Below are 12,816 nucleotides of genomic sequence, written 5' to 3'. Positions count from 1 at the left end.
TATGCATTGATTAATTAATAATTAATTTTTTGTATAGACGTAATATAAAAATTTGAGTGTTAAGAAAAACGTCACTTCTATTTGGAAGAACATAATAAAGAAATTTATATATCTTTAATTCACCAATCGAAAAATTAACTGATATATAGAACCTTTTTTTTTGTTTTCATTTTTGTTAGTGTAATTTCATACACCATAATAATTAAACAAAGCACCCAAATAAACAAACAAAAAAATCACCATTTTTTTTCATCCCTTAATCTCCCTTATGTACAAGTGATTGGCCACTCCTACAATAGATACACAAGATTTGTATCAATCTAACGTGTGATTACCTTTTTTCGTACCTTCAAAGATGGAAAAAATGGTAAAAAGATCCAATACTTACAATCTTGCATTATTTCAAGATTTCACTCAGCTTGCATCCAAAGAAGAAATCTCAAGCTCTGCCCACCAAAGTGGTGAAAGCTTCGGAACGGCCTGTTCCGGCGTAATCTTCGTTATCTCTCTCAATCTCTCACTCACCTCTTTCATTGTTGGTCTTCGCTGTGGATCGCGATCCATGCAAGACTTGATCAAAGCAGTGATTCCCTGGAGCTGTTCTTCTTGGAAAGACAATAGTGTCGGATCAATGATTTCGCTGAGCGACCGGCGGTTGCCTTGTAAGAAGGGCAACATCCAGTCTCCAATAGAGCCACTATCTGCCGAGGAAGGAAGCCGGCCGGTTACTATTTCAAGTAATATGACTCCAAAACTGTGAACATTACTTGTTAATGTAGTGTCAGTGGTGTGTTTTCTAGCACCGGCTTTTGTGTCGGCCGAAACTATTTCATTCAGGTAACTGAAGTCTGATACTTTGGCTGCATAATCATCGGTGAGGTGGATAGCTTGAGAGTCAAGGTTGCTATGGGCCATTGGAGGGTCCAACTGGTGCATATGTTGCAAGCAGTAAGCCATTCCCATTGCGACTCGAAGTCTTGTTCCCCACTCCAAATGCTCGGCTTCTTTTACTGAAATTTGCAACAAAATCCGATATGTCAGTTTTTTACTTGAAGGATGCTAAAAGAAGTTCCTCAAAAGCAACAATTAATGCTTCCAAAATTGAAAATAAAATACAGCAAAACATCATGTTCACATTCCTAACAGCAATTTCGCTCATCACTCCTTGCAAAATAAGAGGTTTGAACATTTTGCCACTATAAACACAGCTAGATAAGATTCATATTTTTTTTTTCTTTTGTTTTTTTGGACATTCCTTCACACTATTAACTTCTAAACTGTGATAAGATGCAATCCAAAAAAAACCGAGACATTTTAGTGTTGAAAATTATAGTAGTAATTCAATAATCATATATGGTGTTACCGAAAAGTTCATATTAATAGCAAATTAGTCCTAATATGAATGGCTAAAGGGTAAATTTGAGTAATAGAACAAACTTCAATAAAAACTGAATGTATCTTGACCAGAAACTGAAGTAAATGCTGTATAATACCAGCAGAGTTGAGAATTACATATTTGAATTGGTGTCTACAAAATCATAAATTTACTTTCGACGAAATGGCATAAACAAAATGATAGGTACTCACTGTGTAAATGCTCAAATAGTGTTCCGTTCGGGGCATATTCGAAGACCACCATTCTGGTGAACGGTTCCTCTTCTTCACAAAATCCAATAAGATTTACAAAATTCTTGTGGTTCATTTTCGATAGTGTATCAATCTGAAACCATTATTGCTTATAAAGTTAGCTTTCATACAACTACTTAAATTGACAACCTGAAAGAACAAATACTGTATTTTCCTTTTTCTTTTTAGTGATTGCATACCTTCTTCCGAAATTGCGTTTCTGAAGTCTTTGACCAATTCTTGGAGTCTTCCTTTGTAATAGATGCTACAGCTATTTCAACACCACTAGATAAAGTCCCTTTGTAAATTGTACCAATGGGCGATGTGCCGATTACATTACTGAAATCTTCACATGCTGCCTCAAGCTCGGATCTCTTTAACTTTGGCACACCTGAAAATGAATGCAGAAACCTTCATATGATGAAATTAAACATAATGCCGCTCCAAGTCGAAGCTCCTAATTCTTAATGCAGTGTGTGCATGTCAGTGAACTGAACTACAAGAAATGTGTAGAATTACCTGTCACAAATGCCTTTTGAAGCTGTCCACTTAATCCTGTCGCCCAAGGTTTTACAGTAGCTACCTTGTTCGTTTTACAGAGATATATCCCAATGCTCGAAACAATAAGAAATGCAGCACCACCCAGAACTCCGGCCAAGATAACAGCTAGATGACTCTTTGATGATTTGGTTTCAGGTTGTATCTTAGAGCCTGAAGTTGAACCGGTAGGAGGGGAAGCAGAATTATTTCCATGTGGTGAAGCAGTAGGAGGAGCAACAGAATTGTTTCTATTGCGAGAAACAGGCTTTAGCCGTGGTTGTGGTTTTTCCGATGGGGATGGAGAAGCAAAAGGAGGACTTGACTGTGAGGGAGAAGGAGCAGAAGCAGGACTCGGCCGAGGGGAAGCTAAAGAAGGATCTGGCTGAGGGGATGGAGTAGGGCTAAGAGGATTAGCTGCTGCACGATTATGAATATCGCCATGCCCACGAGATTGCAGTAGCCTCCGTAAACTGTTTTGGCCAACATGCCTTTTAAAAAGATGTAAAAAGTTAAGATTGTGAATCAAAGAAGAGAATAGGAAACAAAACAAGTATACCATTTTCAAATGCTTGATAACATACCATGAGGTGTATCTTTCTGTACAAGCCGGCATTTTATCAGAATTAATCAGTTGTTTTTCGTCTACTTGAGATTCTGAAAGCATACTCAATTTGTTAATTTCAGGAGAGAACCCACCAAGAAGATCATTGTTGTCCAGCAAACTGCAAAATGAAGAAACTGTGTAAATAGCAGCGAAAGGCATTTGAAAAGTGTAAAATTGAATTGTCTCAAGAGTATAATCCTACAGGATCGATAACGAAATATTACTCCCAAGATCTGCAGGTAGAGGTCCACTGAAGTTGTTGTAGCCCAAATCCAAAACCTCCAATTCTTTCAAGTGCACAATACATTCAGGAACTATTCCGGAAAAAGAATTGTTTCTCAACACACTGTAACACATTTATCAAAATGTTAATAGAGAGTATAAAAGCATTCAGAAGGAGCTGTAAATCCGCAATGCAAAATGCAACCAAGTAATGATTAGTTTCTTACATGGACTTTATATGAGCAAGGTTCGCGAGCTCCGGTGTCAGAGTTCCTCCAAGACAAAGATCTTTCAAATTCCTGGCCAACCAAATAGAAAAAGCAAAAGTTCTCATGATTAAGCACTCCTCGACAATATGAACACTACTCATTTGATTTAAAAGGACATGATTCCAAAATTATTACATCAACCATCCACCACCGACCAATCGATCACTCAATTCAATGTCAAGGTACATCTAAATTACAGAGATTTTATCATATATTTACATGATTCTGAAGAGTCTCAAATAGTCAAAGTATATATATATGCTTGAAAAAAAAAAAAAAAACGAAAACCAAAAGAACAGACACAACCTATCAAACTTTGATATGAAGATCAAATGTCAAAGCAAATTGTAAATACTGATTTGAGAACTTACAAGACCACAACTCTTCCATATGAGGAACACTCAACACCAAACCAATTGCAAGGGTCAACAGATACTTGATCATCAACCCAATCTGACAAAGCTCCAAAAGGGTCACTCACAATCCTTTCCTTCAACTTCAATAGAGCTCTACCTGCAAAAACACACAAACCCCACTTTTTTTTCTTCAGCTCCTTTTTCTAATAATCCCTTTGATCCACACAAAAACTTGAAAACACTAAGAAAAGGTACCTTCTTCGTTCAAAGAGTGGCATATACCAAAGCTCTGAAACAACAAGCACAAAGCTAGAAGGCTAAGAACTCCATGAAGATCCCTGAATTTCCGGTTCTTCTTGCTCATGCTGCTGCTGCTGCTTCTTCTTCTTCTTCAAGTTGAAAGGGGAAAATAATGGATAAAGGAGAAGAACCCAGATTGAGATTTTGTGGAAAGAAACAAACTTTGAAGAGAGTTTAAAATGAAATGAATGAACGAGTCTCGGAAAGTGTCGAAAAGATGCAACTATGCTGTAAAAATGGAAAACATGTTCTGAAGCAAAAACTAAAAAGCAATAAAGTTTTTGAGTTTGGACCCAAACAAATGGATTTTCAAAGCGCGTAAGATCACATTAATAATTCTAAACCAAAATTACACAATAAAAAAGAAAAAATGATAAAAACTACAACCATAAATTATTAATTTCACGTTATATACTAAAAGTATAGTAAATAAATAAATAGTTTGAAGCGTTACTCACCGCAAATTGAAGCGGGGAATGGTTCTAAAATGGTAAGAAATAAAAGAGTAGTTTTAGGAGGCATTTCCATGTGTCGTCAATTAATACATGGAAATTGGAATGACAGAAACGCTTTTGCTGTGAAATTAATCAAATTATTCGGTGCATGCATGATGCATCGCTGTAATAACGAAAAATGTAAAAAAAAAAAAAAAATGGAAACCATGTTACTTCATATGACACAAATATGTTGCGTATGCAAAATGCAACAGCAACACGCATCAATAAAAAATATTTGATATATTATTAAATCATCTTAGTAATTATTCAAAACATCCAAATAATATTGAAATATTATATGTACGTATATTATTGTAGGTTATATAATTTTCTTAATATTGTTGATTATTTATTGGCCCAATTATATTAATTAGCGGAAGGAGAACTTTCAAAGGAAAAGAGAATTGATATTGAGAAGTGTTGAATACCTATTAACACACAATTTCTTTTTATGAAATTAATGCATTTTGGTTTATTTCATAATTTATATTTATACAATCGTTCAATTAAATTTATGGATTCAAATAACTTTTTAAATAATAAATTTAAAAGTTAATAATTTTTATTAATATAATAATTTACTAATTGATTATTTGTATAATTTTTTTAAAAATGTTGAGAATGAACTCTTTAAACTAATATTAGTTTTTCAAAAGATAGAAAACAAATTCTTTAAAGAAAAGAAAAGGTCTTTAGTAGCATACTTATTTAACTAAATGGGAATTAATTTATTTTCATCATATCATAATAGAAAGGAGGTGGAGAAGAGTTATATATAATTTGTTAAATTGTTAGAGAAATTTCTTCCATGTCGCCCCATCCCATAATCCTATGTAGGTAACACCATCTGGATTTTGTTGGATGAACGGTGAGTTTGGATACTATTGTTTATTTATTTATTTATTTATTATTCCGAGTTTGGATACTATTATGCGCCGGTGACTTGACTATGAAGCCAAATGTAATGATAATAATAAAAATAAGAATAATATATATGAAAAAAGAGTGCGTATTTGTCTATTTTGTTAGACTCGGTAAATAATCCATGGCCGAGTTTTATGGCCTTGAATTGAAGCTTCCATGGAAACTACACTCTTTTGTAGTAGAACATCTCTCTGAATCAAAATTTTGGTGTGTTCATAAAATAATTAAAATGATATTTTCGTATATATATGGTTGGAATTTTGTATGCCAATTTGGAATTTGCCGACTAATTGATATTTGATGTCCTCTTCCACAAGGTTGTTGGTATGTTAGGTGTCATCTAGTGACTAGTATGACCAATAAGAATAATAAAGTTGAGTTCTTATGATATTTTTGGTGTAAATAACTAAATATGAACAGTACTCGATTTATTTGGCTTAAAAAATATCATAACCATTTTGCAATGAAAATTAATGCATTTTAAAGATTTGTTTGGTAAGTGGGTTTATGCATCTAAAACATATAGACAGTCACATGCTAGTGATGCCACTGTCCTTCATTTGTTAAGACACAAATTAAAAGGTATTTTATTTTTAATATTTTGTAATAATAAATTTTAATTTTTTTTAATGTTATTTTTTATTTCTCTTCGTCACTTGTCTTAATTTTTCCATTCTCTTTTTAGCTTCTCTTTTTATTATTATGATCGTCATCACCATCTCTATCAGTACTTGTGAGTCATGTAAATGCTTCGGTGGTAGTGTACAGTGTACTAGTATTAGTGAAAGAGCTAAAAAGTGTGGTAGATTAGATATTTAAGGGTGTCTTATATTATACACAAACCAAACACAGTTTTAAAGATGTCTTTGATTTGTGTCTTATAACATTGACAATGAGAACGGAAGACACGGAAAAACTAAACATATTTGATACTTGGAATAGAAATATAAACAGATAAAAAAGTAATTTTTTATTTAAATTAATTAAATATTATTTATCGAAATTCGTCAAATAAAGAGTATTTATTGATATACGTAATATGTCATATTTTGAATGCTATGACCGAAGTTCATTACATATATATCTCAGGAATTAAGAACCTGGATTATGACACAAGAAACCTGAATATATTCCATATACACTTGGGATATGGCCGTTAGAGAAATGAGATCATAATATCTAAAATACGTGTATATAGAAAATGGCTTCACAAAACTCGAGATACATATCTAATTATCTAAGTATTTCTCCATCTTAGATAACTACATCCAAAAAAAAAAAAAAACTTCATATAAGGAGTTTTCTGGTTCAATCATTAGTCACACTACATCCATCTCTCTACTCTTAGTCTTTATACTTTTTCTTTAATTACACATGAATAATAATAAGTTTTTTTTTGTGGTAATTTATCCTAATGGGTCAATAAAAAATGGTAAGAAAGGTGTGATATTTGAGTATAAAAAAATTGTGATGTTGTGTACTTGCAGTGTTGACTCTCTAGATGTGCTAAAGAATGTCATACTAAGCAACACGAGGATAATAGGTTCCAAGGAGGTTGGAAGAGTTGCATATAGATTTTATAAGCACTGCTGAGTAGAGGGTTTACTAACAAGGTATTTTGGCTCAAAGTTGATCAACATGTGAGGGTAATGTTCGATGTACATGTTAGGCTAATGCCGCAACATGTGATAGAGTGGTATGCTGTGGTTCATGACACTAGTAGTGGTTGTGGGTCGTCCTCTTCCATCTCGCAAGTAGTTCTGATGGAGGCAATATTTATTCACTTCACCCAGTCTCGAGATAGTATCAAAGAGGACGATAGTGACTCAGATTCAGAGTATGTTGCCGATATTGGGTCGTCCAACAAGAGTGATTCGTCCAAAGAGTATGTGCCAGAGACTCCAACTGATAGAGGTGCTCGGTTTCTTCTTCCTCTCACTTTGGTCATTCTACAGTTATCAGAAGTTTCAATCCATTACCACACTCTTAATTTGGACGCAATGTAGCTGGATGATCCTTTCAACCTTGGCAATGGGGAAGATTATAATATGGATGGCGGTATCAATTTCGGGTGGGCCACAGGTTCAGGAGTAGGGTTGTTGTTTTAATAGCAGTAAAGAACTACAACATTCGAAAGAACATTGAATATAGAATTTTGGAGTTGGATAAAGCTAAAATACCATTGTCGGTGCAAGCAATTTTTTATTGGGTGTTCATAGAGTCTTCGTTTAGCACTTCGACCGAATTTGAACTACTGGTAAACGATGATATCTATGAGTAATTTTGTAGGGAGGTGCATAAATTTGGAGGGGGCTTATCTGTTTGGCACTAACCAAGTCTCAAGTCCATGCTCAATTAGATAGTAGTCTGATCTGCACTGTCATCCTGCTAATAATACATACTAATCCTTATGTTTCTATCCTCCTGTTGCAAAGTGCAGTGCAATAAAGTTATCATTTTAAGACATCCCATCAAAAAATGTAGATGACAAAATAGAAGGCGATTACTCAGATTTACGGTGATTGAAAAGAGTCGTATAACAAAATTTCCGTCTTATTATAATCTTTGTAAGAATGCCTCCTTAGCACCATACATAATCCTGCTAAAAAGTTACCTAAGTTTAAAAAATTTCACAAATTAGTGAATATCTCGCCTGCACCCATTATGTATAGTCGTCTGTGTATATCTCGGGTAATATGACCCCATTCCTTCAGCGGACATATCTCGATACCGAGTATCCGTTGTCATATTTGTGCCATATCCAGAGTGCATTCAGGATGCGTTTAGATTTTTTTGTATCATATTTCAGGTATTCAGTCACCAAAATATGTGTTTAATGAATTTTGGGTCACAGCACTCAAGATGTGACATGTTGCATATATCAATAAATACTTTCTGGTTTACAGATTTTAGTAAATAATATATTTAATTAATTTAAGTAAAAAATCCTAAAAATGAGGGATACAAATTTGTGGAAGAGGGATGAAGGCAGAGGGAAGAGAAATGAGTGACAATAAGATGAGAAGTTATAAATGTCCTATAAAAGGTTGAGAATCTGATGATGTATGTGAGTGTTAGTTGTTACTATTGAGAGGAAGAAAGAAAGTGAATTAGAAAGACTAATTTTGATATTTAAGAAAGTATAGGAACCAACTACTTCATCATCCAACTTGAACAATTTTTTAAAAATTAGATTTTTGAATTTGGAAAAAATAGGATTATGACATAACCTTATTTTTACTACGTAATACACATACACCTTTGTGAATGTAACTATCATTGCTGACCCTGCTCTCATCGCACCGCCGGTCCGTGGAGATCAATCGCCCGTCGCACGGAGCTATACCCTCTGCCATACCTCATCTGTGCGTCACGCCGGACCGACTTCGTCAGATTCTCATCGCCTTGGAGTGCACTAGTTGGGGCGGTCGTCCTCCATTTGTCTGTATTGGAGCTCTTTTTGCTGTGTCACCGTTCTTCGTGCTGGCACCGTCGTTGATGTTGGGACCATCAGAGGGAGCGAAGAAACATCTCCAATCCTATACTAAAAAATATCTATCTACAATACAAATAAATATCCATCTACAATATAAAGAAATATCTATCTAAGATCAAGGAACATTCGTAATTCTATACTAAAAAATATCTATCTAAGAGCAAGGAACATTCGCCGAAACTAGTTAGGAGGCGGCGGCACATCTGGGGGGGACTCCGACAGTAGCATGGATAGGAGTGGGAGAAAAGTGGTGTGTGGTTGATTTTTAAATTTTACTACGTGTGAAAGTGAAAAGGTAAACTAGCATTAGTTATGGATAAAGTGGTGGGATGATTTTGTGTTTTGTTATTGGACCTGCATTAGAGTTGACAAAATTAGTTAGTATCTAATAGATTATCTAACAAAATTGTTGGTATTTTATGCATTTTTTTTATCTGTTTGTTTTAATTAAACGTAAAATTCAAAAAATTCTTGAGTTCTGTCTACACTATAATAAAAAATGAAATATAGAGACAATTTATGTCTATATCTCTTTTGTTTCTGAATTTATTATCCTAAACGTCTTATAGCACATACTAAATGTACCCTAGTTCATTAGTAATGAAAAAAATAAAAGCAAAATAAAAAATTTGGCCTGATGCTATTATGGCTTTAGAAAATAATTTTGTTTTTCATTTATCTATTACTTTAATAATTATGATCTTAACTAATTTTGTTTCGATATATTATACCTATTTAGTTGATAAAATAGTGTATTATTAAATACGTTAATATTCATTAATTGTCTATTAATAGAATAGAATGATATTATATTAAAGTGACAAAATATCAACAAATTAATATTCAATTAATTTTAATATTGTATCATAATTTATTTGATCAAGTCTAGGTTGATCATTTCGTAGATAACATATATGCAATCAAACTTCATGTTTCATATATTTATTTATAGGCATGAAGAGATATATTACCATTTATAAGTCACATTTTTAAGTATATGATCTCAAAAATTTTAGAAAAAAATTTTACAATTAAATAAAATATCTAACCGAATTCAACTAAATTATTATTAAGAGTTTTAAATTTATGTGCGTCTCTTTTTTTTCTCCTCCTCTTCTCGTATTGCTGTTATTTTTTTTTCTCCTCATTTTTCCTTTTTTTTTTCGTTATCATCATCGTCGTCACCATGATAAACTACTATTTTACGGTTTATTTTGTACTGAATTGAGTGGATTTTATCCATTATTCTCAAACTTGTTCATAGAATTCGCATGTTTTACATTTTCCTTCCTAATTTTGTGCTATGATTAAAAACATGCTTCTTTTGGCCTTAAATTTACTAATTTTAATCCTCTCTTATTACCATTCGATGCCGTGATATGTTTGTTAAGTGTTTTCAGGGTTTATAGAGTAGGAATGACTTAGAGGATGGAAAGGAAGCAAACAAAAGTGGAAGAAACACAAGAAATTGAAGGAATTGCTAAGCTATCAATCTTGACCTCTTCGTACTAAATCGATCATAACTTGAGCTACAGAAATCCGAGTGAGGCGGTTCTAGTTGCATTGGAAAGCTAACATCCAGGACTTCAAAATCATATGCAATTTTTCATAGTTGCCTTGCAGTTAGGTAATGCATACGCGTCGCCCATGCGTGCACGTCGCAGGATCAGCGTGACCAGTGCAAGAGGCAAGCGACGCGTACGCATGACCAGGAATTATTCAGCGACGCATACGCGTGGCTGACGTATACGCATGACAAAGCGTCACGTGCTGCGGATATCAGAATTCGCTGGGAGTGATTTCTGGGCTGTTTTTGGCCCAATTTCAAGCTCGAAAATACTGATTAGAGGCTGCAGAGTGAAGTTGGAAGGGGGAATCAATCATTCACACTTCATTCATGCACTTTAGGTTTAGATGTAGTTTTCTAGAGAGAGGCTCTCTCCTCTCTCTAGGTTTTAGGATTTTTAGTCTTGTTTCTTCTCAATTTCAGAATTCTACCTTGCTTTAATTTAGTTTTCTTCTACTCTTATTTGTTCTACCATTTTAGTTATCTACTTCTCTTATTGGTTCCTTTATTTTGCTAATTTAGTTTATGAACTCATGTGTTACTCTCAACTTTCATTAATGCAATTTATGTTTCACATTTCTTATTGCTCAATTGCCTTGTTATTGTTATTTCCTTGCTTTGGTTAGTCTTAGATTTTGCTATGTCTTGTTAGTTTTCTCTGTTTTTATTTTATGCCTTCCAAGTGTTTGATAAAATACTTGGTTGGATTTTAAATTAGATTTTTATGTTCTTAACTTGGATTGATCAATTAGAGACTCTTGAGTTATCAAAATTCTTTTGTTGATTGGTGATTGAAAATTGCTAGTTGGCTTAGGTTTCACTAAATCTAGTCTTTGATTAGGACTTGTGAACTTAAGTTGATTTTGCTCACTTGACTTTCTTTCATTGTTAGAGATTAACTAAGTGAAAGCAAAAGGCAATTACCATCACAATTGGTGATGATAATGAGGATAGGAATTCCAATTCTCAATCCTTGCTAGGACATTTTCTTAGTGGTTATTTTATTTCCTTATTATTTACATTACTTGTTCCTTATTTCAAAACCCAAAAATATACTTTCCCATAACCATAATAACTACACTTCCTTGCAATTCCTTGAGAGACGACCCGAGGTTTAAATACTTCGGTTAATGGGTTTGCTTAAGTGACAAACAATTTAAATATTGATTGAGGTTTAACTGTCAGTTTATAACTATACTTGCAACGCAATATTTTTGTGAAAATCTTTACCGACATTTTTCCTCCATCAAATTTTTGGTGCTGTTGCCGGGAAATTGCAAATGTGTGCCTTATTATTGGTTATTGTTAATATTTTTGCCTTTTTGTTTCTTTGTTAGTTGCTTCGAGTTTAGGAGTTTATTTTCATTATTTCTTATTAGTTTTTGTTTTTATTTTCTTTTGTTACTATGAATTCTCACCCCTTTGGCTATGAGTGTAGTTACAATTATGTTGTAGGAAGTGGAGATTACAATGAAAGCTTGCATCAAGGATGAGACAATCAAAGGTGGGAGGAGCCTCAAGATTATGGACAACCCTCTTGGCAACAACCTCCACCAACTTACTATGAGCAAGAGCCATTCCAAGGTGCATACCACGACAATGGATATGGTGGACCCCCTTGTAGTTACCAACAAGCCCCACCATATGCTTATGAATCCTCCTCAACATAGCCCTCAACCACCATACTCACAAGCCCTGTTTTACCAAACACCTTCATATGATCCTAACCCTTGTCCACCATACCAACCACCTTATGAACCATATGAGCCATACTTAGAACCACCCACACTCCAACCCAATTACTCCTAAGAACCACCACCTCAATATACACCACCTCCAATTTATGTGAGCTTTCAACCACAATATGATCCTAATTATATTAGCCAAGCGGGAACAAGAGCCACAGGATCATTTTAAGGAAGCAATGGATCGACTTCAGGCAACCATCCATCAAATGGAGCGAGAGAAAAACTGGAAAGTACACGAAGCTCTCATGGCTAACAAATCTCAACTTGAGAATCATGGACTGAAGTGTATTGTACATCAAGTGAAAAAGATGGAGAGTGTTGAACCACCACATCCATATCATGATGAACCACCTTCATATCATGAACCCTTCCTTCCAAGCAATGAACCCTCATATCCACTCCACTCTCCAATGGATGACACTCTCAGTGTTCTTCTTCAAGGGCAAAGAGAGATGCAGCGGATGACACTAGAGTTCATAGCTACCTTGACCGAGGTAATAGATAATTTAGCTTCACTGCACGTCAATACTCAAGGCACTCCTATGGCTATATGTGGAGAATCTAATGAAGATCGTAGCATAAAGGAGAGACTAGGAACTCCGTTGGAAAGTGAGGAATGTGACTTTGTATTGGAACAATTGGAGGAAGCCGTAATTATTGAAGAGGA

The 12,816-nt window shown here is 34.4% G+C and overlaps 1 protein-coding gene across 2 annotated transcripts; it reads right to left on the bottom strand.

Annotated features, from left to right (window-relative positions):
• Window positions 164-4,220, bottom strand: LOC107623368 (probable inactive receptor-like protein kinase At3g56050). Of its 2 annotated transcripts, none has more exons than XM_016325600.2 (9): window positions 3,873-4,220; window positions 3,633-3,774; window positions 3,220-3,291; window positions 2,973-3,116; window positions 2,748-2,888; window positions 2,146-2,654; window positions 1,827-2,017; window positions 1,588-1,720; window positions 164-1,010 (listed from the first exon to the last, which is right to left on the bottom strand). In XM_016325600.2, the coding sequence occupies exons 1-9, from the start codon at window positions 3,979-3,981 to the stop codon at window positions 415-417; spliced, it is 2,037 nt and encodes a 678-aa protein (XP_016181086.1). In that variant the 5' UTR covers window positions 3,982-4,220; the 3' UTR covers window positions 164-414. The 2 variants fall into 2 exon arrangements, with proteins under 2 accessions (XP_016181086.1, XP_020970600.1); XM_021114941.1 differs by having other exon boundaries at window positions 2,995-3,116; window positions 3,633-3,796; window positions 3,873-4,013.

This window comes from Arachis ipaensis, chromosome B10 (genome assembly GCF_000816755.2).
Source record: "Arachis ipaensis cultivar K30076 chromosome B10, Araip1.1, whole genome shotgun sequence".
NCBI lineage: Eukaryota > Viridiplantae > Streptophyta > Magnoliopsida > Fabales > Fabaceae > Arachis > Arachis ipaensis.
This window is presented reverse-complemented; position numbering and strand designations above follow the sequence as displayed.

Excerpts from the sequence above, each read along its gene's own strand:
- LOC107623368 (XM_016325600.2), bottom strand. The coding sequence starts at position 3,981 with ATGAGCAAGAAGAACCGGAAATTCAGGGATCTTCATGGAGTTCTTAGC. Across the intron at positions 3,775-3,872 it reads CCACTCTTTGAACGAAGAAG|GTAGAGCTCTATTGAAGTTG; the intron begins GTACCTTTTCTT and ends GTGTTTTTGCAG. Across the intron at positions 1,011-1,587 it reads ACTATTTGAGCATTTACACA|TAAAAGAAGCCGAGCATTTG; the intron begins GTGAGTACCTAT and ends TGCAAATTTCAG.